Source organism: Sinocyclocheilus grahami, unplaced genomic scaffold (genome assembly GCF_001515645.1).
Source record: "Sinocyclocheilus grahami isolate Dianchi unplaced genomic scaffold, SAMN03320097.WGS_v1.1 scaffold1190.1, whole genome shotgun sequence".
NCBI lineage: Eukaryota > Metazoa > Chordata > Actinopteri > Cypriniformes > Cyprinidae > Sinocyclocheilus > Sinocyclocheilus grahami.
Window position 1 is genome coordinate 70,464 of NW_015506369.1, and position 11,078 is coordinate 81,541.

At 36.8% G+C, this 11,078-nt stretch overlaps 1 protein-coding gene across 1 annotated transcript in view; it reads left to right on the top strand.

Moving 5' to 3' along the window:
- Window positions 1–11,078, top strand: part of LOC107567810 (spondin-1-like) — a 197,787-nt gene that overhangs the window by 27,694 nt on the left and 159,015 nt on the right. Inside the window, exons 4-5 of the mRNA XM_016253577.1 lie at window positions 6,405–6,478; window positions 7,556–7,678. Coding sequence (XP_016109063.1) covers window positions 6,405–6,478; window positions 7,556–7,678 — 197 coding nt within the window. The remainder of the gene's footprint in view (window positions 1–6,404; window positions 6,479–7,555; window positions 7,679–11,078) is intronic.

Genomic DNA, 11,078 nt, shown 5'->3' on the forward strand with positions numbered 1-11,078 from the left:
GTTAAATAATTACAGTATAATTATATGTCACTGTTTTTTTCCAGGTTCCCAGTGTGTATATATATATAAATGTAACCTGCATACTGTCTTTCAGTGGCACAAATCTCACTGCCGGTGGTTTTCTGGGTTGATGCGGGCCCTCGAATTTGCATTATGTAGCCTTGAGCACTGGCCTGAGAAGATCTCTCTCTCGCACACACATTGGGAGAGAGGCGATTAGCATCAACTGTGTTAAAGCAGGAAAGTGAGTCTGCCCTTAATAACATCTCATTGATAGAATTTAAATTGGATGTTAAATAACCATTACCGCGGCTGATTGCCTAGCCGGCCCTGGAAAGTGAGGAGGCTTTCTGCCAAAGCCACTCTTCTTCAGATATGTGAAATTGGGGTGAGATTGAATTAGAGCATGGACAATTAGAGTGGTACCATCAGTACCTTAACATAAAAGGGTGTGTGTTTGAGTGTTTTAGAGTCTTTCTGTGTCTCTTTCATTCCATGTATGGTCCGTTGACCCGTGTTTGTCACCCACCATCCTTCAGAATGAACATTCCTGATGGTGAATAGTGTGTGAATCAGTGGTGCAGGTTTTATTTGAACACTATCTGTGGATGAGGGGAAGCTGGAGTGAGATATGTGCCTCAACTCACTGCTGTCTGCCTCAAAAGCTATCAAAATAAACAGATAAAGAGAATAAAGCAGTAAATAGAAGAGCTGTCAGTTTGTTCCTCACATCATCAAAGATAATGTGGGTGAAGTAGGAGTAACTGGGGTCATGGCCAACCGTAGCATGACTCAATTCAATTAGACAACTGAAATAACATCACCACGACCGGGAAAAACTCAAGAACTCAAGTTTTCCCCCTTCCTTTCATTATCTCTTTAAAGATGGCATGAAATTAAAATGATAGTATTGGAGTTTTTAGTTCATGTCTGTTAGCTTTGAGGTTGTGTATAGTGTGTTCAGAAAGCTTTCAGACTCCTTCACTGTTTCACATTTGTAGCCTTATGTTAAAAGGTTTTAAATTATTATTTTCATTTTTGTTCTACATTGTATTGCCAATAATGACAAAGCAAAAAAACTACTTTGCAAATTTAAAAAAAAAAAAAAAGCACTGAAACATTATTCATACCCAGCACATTTGGCATTTATAGACTTTTTGGGTATGATGAGACAAGTTTGCACACCTGGAGTTGGAGACTTTCTGCTATTCTCTCCAGCAGATCCTCCCAAGCTCTGTCAGGTTTGATGGGGACCGTTGGTGGACAGCCATTTTCTGGTCTCTCCAGAGATATTCTCTGGCTGGGTCACTTAAGGAATTTCACAGTCCATGAGTCCTTTCACAGTCATCCCTTAGTCACTCTTGTGTTGTCTTGGCTGTGTGCTTAGGGCCATTGTCCTGTTTGAGGGTAACACTTTGGTGCTCCGTCCTACAGAATTTAGCTTAATCCCTAATCAAACACACCTGCCTGTAATTTTCCAGTATTCCTGAAGACTTTGGGCCTGTTCATATTCAAAATCATATGTAACATCATGATGTAGCCACTAGATGCTGATTAATCTAATTCTAGATCTAATTAATCACAAATTAATCACACATCAATTTTAGCTGAGAATATGACTCCCAAAAGCCATATTACAGCCATATCACCCTGCAGCCCAAGACTGGTTGCCCACTGAAGCTAAGCAGGGCTGAGCCTGGTCAGTACCTGCATGGGAGACCTCCTGGGAAAACTAGGTTGCTGCTGGAAGAGGTGTTAGTGAGGCCAGCAGGGGGTGCTCACCCTGTGGTCTGTGTGGGTCTTAACGCCCCAGTATAGTGACGGGGACATTATACTGTCAAAAAGCACCGTCCTTCGGATGAGACGTTAAAACCCCCCCACATGATTGTAAAGCGCTTTGGGTGTACAACGATACACAGTAAAGCGCTATATAAATGCATCATTCATTCAAAAGATCATTTAAAAACATTATTGTGTTAGATGAGTAAAACTTTAAATATACATTACAAAAAAATAAGCTTAAGAAAGAAATATTTTGATTGAACATAGCATAATAATGATAATAGATGGGCATTCATGTTTTTTTTATGAATATTGAAATATTAAACTTTTTAAATGAAATATGAAATTACCAAAATATGAAATTAAAACCAGCAGGTGCAAAATCCCCATAGTTAAATCAACTCCCGAGTACATATTGTCCCAATCTACAGAGTGTTAATGTAACTATGTGGGTGGCTAGTCAACTCCTCCAAATCCAACTCCTTCAAACGGATGATTAATTCGGAAACAAAGCAAGTGACAAAGCAAGTCTTCATGAATTGCTCACTGAATCATTGACAAACTCAATTCATTCAAAAACGTAACAGAATAATTCAGGAATGAAACACAGCTATTTTGCCTAGAGACACACAACAGTTCTGCTGTGGCTTTGTTTGAACTATTTTTATTATCTAAATTGAACAAAACAGACGTTACAATATCGTGTCTAAAATTTCACATAATATTACCTTAGTGTTTATGGAGATATTGTATAAAATCAATATCAAATTTGCAAATCATGCAGATATTTGGCAAAAACAGCATTCTTGCTCGTGTGATATTGCTAACCTATATCATATATAAACCCATAAGTGTGATTTTTTTCCATAATTAATCACACCATTTAAAACATTAAATAGACAGTAAATAGACACAAAAACTTTTATTAGGTGTTGCATCTGAATAACTGTGAAAAAATGATTATCAAAATGAATAAATGATTATCAAAATGTGACCCGAGCAGGAAAAATGAGTCATAATTAATGATAATCTCATTAATGATAATCTAACAATAAAAGAAAAGATCGCTGCTCTTGAAGTGATTTTTACATTTGATTATTTGTTTTTCTTGTTTGAATGCTTTTGTTTAGATGTAAAATGAAAATAAAAGTAATGCACTATTTGTTTCTTTCTTATATTTGTTCTACTGTTGTTGTTGTTATTATAATTTTTTTTGCATCTGTTCTTATTTTTAATAGCAAAGATAAAATAAAAAATGGCTATATTGTGATTATTAATATACTAATTAATATTAACCCTTAAAGACCTAGAACATTTTTGGGGCACCTGACACTCCTGCAATTTTCTTTGTTTTTTTAGACCTATTCTAGCAGTCAGCATCAAGTGTCATATATCATTATAAACAGGAGAATTTGAAGTTTCAGTCTAGCTAATTTAAATGCCCAGTTTTCCTTTTGTATTCTCTAAAAATAAATGAATTTCCAGAATTTTAAGAAAAACGCAAGCAGCAATTGGGTGTTTTTTTTACTGTGTACTCAAACAGAAACTCCTGAAGTTTGGATTTTTTTTCTTTAGAAAGTTGTATCTGGTGTTTTACACTTCCAAATAAAATATTGTCTACATATAACATTCCCCAAGCAAGTTATTGCCATTTATTACAATATTGTTATAGGCGCTTTTCAGTGAAAAACAGGTCTATTTAGCAATATAGATGTGTCCAAAAAAAAAAAAACGTTTAGGGAGTAAAGAAAATGGAATCAGTGTTATATAATAACAAAACACAGTAAAAAAGTGACTTTTTTCAGATAAATCTAATGTGTTATTTTGTGTTTGTTTTCATGCACGCACGACAGACTTTAATTTCACTTTGCGTTTGTTCAACTTTCCAGTGAAAAATCCTAAATAGTGTTTATTGGTTGAATATGGGACCGTTTGAACCAATCTGGGCATGGGGGTGGGACTAAGCATCAACAATCGTTCCTGTTTGGCTCAGAGGAACGAAATGCATTGGTTTCTTCTGACAAATCAATGTTGTCAAAATGTGATGATGTAATCACGTCCACTACGGAGCCTCTGAATATCCAAATAAGACAAATTAGATATCTCAACAATTTTTGGGATTAGGATTACCGGTTCAAAAGTTATAAAACATTTAAGAACAATAGATATTTTTAGCCGCGGGCGGCTGTCTCGGTCTTTGAGGGTTAATGGAGAATGTGACAATAAAACTAATAATTAATAACTATTTTTTTGCTCATTGTGACTCATTTTGCCAGCATTGGTTACAAATGTTTATTTGAAGTGTTTTACATTGAAGTTAAATTACGTCTGGAGTCCCAGTCACTAACTCAAGTGGCTATCTCTGATATGTGGCCCCTGTATGTAGGTACTTATTATTTTTAAAGTTATAGGCAGTGAGTAAGCCCAAACCATTTTTAACATCTCAACTACAGTCTGTTAGGTAAGGTTTTGACAGCCGTTTTTGTCTTTAAAACTTTTTTTCTCCACCAGTCAGCAACTTTCATCTCTCACTGGATAATGACCAGTCCAGTGAGTGAAAACTACCGGTTCATAAATATTCCTTGTCATTTGGATGAGGACCACCTGGACTGGCCCCAGCTCTCAGTACAATAATGCAAGGCCTGTTCCTCAGATGAGAACTTCAGTGTGTGAAAAGGAAGGACTTTTTGTTTACTCTGAGATTTTTCCAGGCTGTATAAAGACCTCCATGGCTGCCACAAGTATCTGAGATGGCACCATGTAAACAGGCTTCACCAACTCTTTTGGATCCCAGAGCTTAAGCTATGTCCATAATCACTTATCCGATTTTAATTACAGCTGCCTAACGAGAGTCTCACTCTTTCTTTCTTGTTTACATCCTCCGTATTCTTGGACTGTGCAATGAGGTTCATCTACAATTTTTTTTTTCTTCCCTCAATGTCAATTTAAATCCTCTGTTCACCCTGCTTAAAAGACCAGATTTGACCAGCATGGTTTGGTGATGGTTTAGCTTCTGGGCCAGCATAGCTATCCTGTTCACCAGCAGTACTCTGGCTGACCAAAATGGTCTTTCTGGGGAAGCTAATTGATCAAATCTTGCTGGTTAATTAAAATGTCTAGTGGGAAAATCAGCACAGCAGCATCATAAAATGGAGACTGGAAACTGGAGAGCAGCCACTGGCCCATGTCCCATGTCAGGCCCACATTTATGTTGTACCTCTATTTCAGAACAGATAGTGTTAGAATGTGTCAGAAGAAATGTTAGAAATGTAACTTTTTCTAAGCAAAAACACATAAATATACACTCTTAAAAGAAGCTGGGTTAAAAACAACCCAACATGGGTTATTTGGCAACCCAGTGCTGGGCAAATGTTGGATAAAACACATGCTGGGTTATTTTGACCCAGCTGGTTGGGTTATATGTTTTTACCCACCATACTGGGTTGTTTAAATTATTGTTTAAAAATTATTATATTGCAGGCTTAAAATGGGCTGGAAATTTAAAATCACAAACAGAATAACTATAGGCAACAGCAATAATCAATAGATGAACATGTATTATTAAGCAAGAACACCCATGGACAATACTGTTTAACAATATTTATTTATAGTTTACAATATTACATACATTTAAACTCGTTTAACAAGCATTTTAGAAATAAAAAAGGCATATAGAAGTAGCATTTTAATTTAAGTATATTCAAACGTTCTCTGTAATCGCTTTTTACCGAAATAGTGCTAATTCTCATCCCGGTGTGTTGCCGAAATCTGAGCCGGTGAAGGGCTGCTGTTCGCGGGGGAACTGCAAACTTTAGAACGTGGCCTCGTGTTTCACTCGTAGCTGAGAGATTCCGTGACTTACTCCAAAACCTGCCCAAAAACAAACAGTACGGAACTTAGAGAACATATTTTAACATCAAATAAAATTAAATGACTGACTGACGCAGCTGACTGACATCTCATCCTTATGTTGCGTTGCGTAAAATAATATAATTTACACCACATTAAAGACTTTATAAATTAAATAAAATGTATACAAACCTTTATTTCCCCGAAAGAGTGCACCAAATTGGCGGCAGCGCTGTGGTGCTGAGAGCCGAACTCTCCTGTGGACTTAAAAAGCCCGTGCTCTCAGCAGCTGCATTGTTGAAAAGTTTCACCGGATACAGGGTCAAGCCAGCGGTTAGGTAGAAAAAAATAACCCAGTGTTAAAATGACCCAGCACCTGGGTAAAAATATTAAAAATAACCCAATAAAATGACCCAACAAGCTGAACCCAGTATTTGGGTTAAAAAAAAAAAACTAGCATTTTTTAGATTGTATGCTTCACATCTGCTGACTTGTGATATCCAGGGAGCAGCTCCCTTTGGTGATGTGCTGCCATTCATCTGGCATGTGCCTCTTTTTTGGGGATTACAATCACTCCTTGGGGGTTAGGGCATGATTGCTGCTTTTCAGAGTTCTGTTTTGCAAGTTGCACCTCTTCTCTTCTCTTCTCTTCTCTTCTCTTCTCTTCTCTTCTCTTCTCTTCTCTTCTCTTCTCTTCTCTTCTCTTCTCTTCTCTTCACTTCTCTCCTCTTCTGATTCCCTTTCATTTTCTCATTTCTCTTTCATCTTTGCAGAGCTAGTATTGTTCAGAGGAAGATCATCTCATTCCAGGATGAAGGCTCACTCACGAAGCGGATGTGTGAGAAAGGTGAGTCTTTCATTACTCCCAGCTAGTTGGTTTGGCACATTACAAGCAGCATTTTTATGAGATGTTATTTCAGTGTATGGTGCTTTTTTTCTCTTTTCTCTTTTTCTCTCCCCCAATTTGGCTCCTCATATACCTGTTCTTATTTGAGTGCTCGTTGTTTCTCAGGCTTGATTGTTAGAGCAATCCATTTTGGAAAGAAAGAAATAAAGAAAGAAAGAAAGAAATGTTTATACCAGCATTAGTTTCCATAGGTTCTAGGTTGATTACCTTCTAACCCATAGGTGTCCACTCCTGCTCCTGTAGGGCCACTTTTCTGTCTCAAAACCTTACATGCATTGTATGATATATACTTGTGTAAGTGGTTTTACTGAGCCTGTACTAGTGCAGTATGGATGGATGGATGGATGGATGGATGGATAGATAGATAGATAGATACAACAATTTTGATTATAAATATTTGTAATAATCCAGCCACCCTCCCTTGTCTTTAGAGCCACTTTATGGAGAAACCACAGACAAACCCCTGCTGGACTGCTGTGCCTGTGGAACTGCCAAATACAGAGTCACCTTCTATGGGAACTGGTCAGAGAAATTGCACCCAAAAGACTAACCAAGTAAGACACTATGTCCTCAATGACAAGTGAAGTGTGTACGTTTTTCAATGTTAAAATAGTTTCTCCTATCCCAGTTTACTGTGCAGAGACAGTGAGAATTAAACCATTTAAACTTTGGAGCAAAACATGAATGATACCACAAATCATTGGGGTTGCTGTACATACTAACTTTACCCTTGGTTAGAATATTGTGTACAGACATTTTTTTTCCATAGGTTCTAGGTTGATTACCTTTTAACCCATAGGTGTCCACTCCTGCTCCTGTAGGGCCACTTTTCTGTCTCAAAACCTTACATGCATTGTATGATATATACTTGTGTAAGTGGTTTTACTGAGCCTGTACTAGTGCAGTATGGATGGATGGATGGATGGATGGATGGATGGATGGATAGATAGATAGATAGATACAACAATTTTGATTATAAATATTTGTAATAATCCAGCCACCCTCCCTTGTCTTTAGAGCCACTTTATGGAGAAACCACAGACAAACCCCTGCTGGACTGCTGTGCCTGTGGAACTGCCAAATACAGAGTCACCTTCTATGGGAACTGGTCAGAGAAATTGCACCCAAAAGACTACCCAAGTAAGACACTATGTCCTCAATGACAAGTGAAGTGTGTACTTTTTTCAATGTTAAAATAGTTTCTCCTATCCCAGTTTACTGTGCAGAGACAGTGAGAATTAAACCATTTAAACTTTGGAGCAAAACATGAATGATACCACAAATCATTGGGGTTGCTGTACATACTAACTTTACCCTTGGTTAGAATATTGTGTACAGACATTTTTTTTTCAATAATAAGTTTGTAGTTATTGCGGCTTGGATAGATTCTATGCTTCACATAAAGACATATAAAATAGATCAACCTGTTAGAGCCACCTTTTTCAACTATTACTCTGAACTTGACATGTCCGGTGCACAAAACCTGTGATTTGTCTTAGCCACAGTACAGTATGGTGCTTCTACTCTCTAAAGCTTTGGTTAAATTCTAATGCAATATGGGATATGAATGTTTTCAAGCTGTGTACTCACATGCTGATCAGTAAGCGACTACCCAGAACACCCTAGTAACTGCATAACAATGTGCTAAAAAAAATCCTAACAACTGTATAGCAATGGCTGGCCCCTGAAAGCACCCTAGCATTATGACAGCTTTAATTTGTGCAGTAGAGAGCAGCACTAGTCGTTTAAAAAATATTTAGGCTCGATCTACTTATATATCTATAGAAATGTTGTACATTTTGCAACAGACATTACTTTAGATGTGAAATATCTAATATCTGTGCAATCATTTCATCATTATTTTCTCTTAGCACCTGTCCTCTCTTCTTGTCTTTTGTGGTTGGTGTGGATAACCTTGAGAGTGTCTCATTGGGAGTAAATTAAGCCTGGGGATTAGAGTCACTCTCCACTTGAGCTTCTGCAGCTCAGATCAATACTCTGATTAGAATGTACTCTGGGAGCTAGATGAACCTGATAAAGAAAGTGTGGTGCCTTAATTTATGGGCTTAGGAAACAGTGAAAGACATTCGAGTAAACAGACACACACACATGGGATTTATGATTATCACGTGTGCAAAAAACATTCCCATGTGCTAGTATAATTACATGGATCCTTAAGCATTTGTGTAAAACAAAACACACAAACATGCTGCTTTGGACATCTGGAATATATGCAGTCATTATCATTTCATGTTGATGTATTTGCATAAATTACTCTATAAACAGAGCAACTTTAATTAATCACAGCCAAAAGCACATATTATAATTTATCCCCATGTTACTTTCATTTAATCATTGAAGCACATCAATCAGTCATATTTTCTACTTTGTTGCTCAAATGAGGAAGAAAAAAAAAACATGCCTGTAATGCTAATGGTGGAATTTGTGCGCGAAGGTTCAATACTTAGAGTAAGGGGTTTTGATACACGTTTTCTTGGAAAGCAGTGCTAATGATTGTGAATGACCCTTGCTTGGATAGCAGCGCTAATTAATTGTTGTGAATCAGGTAATAGTGGTAATATCGCAATGTTGTCTTTGTAAATAAATAACTTTTTATAAGCATAATTTGCATATAAATAAGGCATGTTTGCACTGAAAAGAATGGCAGTGAGGGATTAGAATGCAAGGGGTTAGTGAAGAAGACACAGGTATTCCTGTAAATGTCACCAACCAGATCTCATGAAAAACCGTAACCATTTTAAGTTTTGGCAAAAGGTGGCAAAATTGGATGAATTGGTTACACATTAGTTTGGGTACCAATTATCACTATTAACTAACTATTAACTACGACTTTGGCCTCAATAAACTTCTAATTTGCTCATGAACATGGTAGTTGTTAAGTTAAGCATGGGATATGGGGTATGAATGAAATCTTACTAATTCATATGAATTTTGCCAAAAACAAAACAACTGTCAATTGAGAGTGTGTGAATGTCACTGTTTACACTTATCAACTTCATAAAGCTTCATTTCAGAACAACATCTTGTCAACCCAGTCAATCAAGGACATTTTCCCCCCAGGGAAATACATAAACATATTTTTTAAGCAGACAGAGAGTAGAAATAGAGAGATACTGTGTTTGGCAGGACATATGAAAATAAGCACTGGAACATCAGAGCGCATCAGTGAGATTTGATACAAGTCTGACGGATTGAGCGGATTAGCGGCACAGGGAGGATGTGGTAAGCAGTTCTTCACAGAGCCAGTGTGAACACTGTCATGCCTGTGGAATATCTTAAATTGGTGAGTAGAAATTAGATTGAGGGCTTTAAAGGCCCAGACTGGGAGATCTGGAACTTAATACCTCAGGGTAGAGATTTTCCTACAAGGTGACTTTATTGTTAGAGCAGGACATTATAAAGCTGAAAGAGAAGTGAAGTAATTTCATAACTTTTTTTATAGATAGGATGTCATTTGTGAAACTCTTTTCAGTGTTCCGAGAAGAACTGTCTGTCATTTCTCCTGCATAATGTAGCTCCATAATCTAATACAATATTCCTATGAAGTGCAAAATTTGTTTGTGGTAAGGTTGAACTTGCCATTTAAGGGCTGGGCTAAGGGGACAAATCGAGGACACGCACTTAAAAAAGCCCTGGATAGAGCTATTTCAGTGTTTTTTGACCGGCCCCTGCGGGAGAACCCCATTTTGTGGGAGGTGGAAACCATTTGTGTGACATTTGTGGAAGGCATCATGGAATAATACACAGGACACAAAGATCCACTAAAGCTTCACACTGCTCCTTCACAATGGAGGGACAATTTCTGACTGTCAGAAAAGCAGGGTTATTCTTTTCATGATTGTAGTGTTATGAAAATGCAATATTTTTACTTGTATGATTACCGTAGCACAGCATTTTAAAAAAAATAAAATAAAAAAAATCCTCGATAGCACTTTTGTGCAGGCAACTCAAGTTTTATTCCAGCTTGCATTTTTTTTCCATGTTCCATACAACCTCTTCTCCCTATTATTTTCAGTCAGTATCTGTTTTGTTTGATTCATGACATTTATTCTAATTGTTTATGCAATAATTTGTGGGTAATTGAATTAATCTGCATATATATATATATATATATATATATATATATATATAAATACAAATATTTAAGTATTCTGAGAGTGTAGGCAGACCAACTCAATCACATCATTTGCAATGCTTCATGGGAGGGGGCGGCCCTAAACAGTGTTTTGTTGCGATTAACTGTTCCATACAACCTCTTCTCCCTATTATTTTCAGTCAGTATCTGTTTTGTTTGATTCATGACATTTATTCTAATTGTTTATGCAATAATTTGTGGGTAATTGAATTAATCTGTATATATATATATATATATATATATATATATATATATAACTACAAATAGTTATTGCTACAAATAGCAGTGTACTTTTCTCAATTTTATGTGAAATTCATATAGGATAGTTTAATAAGGAACACATTTCCCATTGATTTCTCTCTCTCTCTCTCTCTCCCTCCCTCC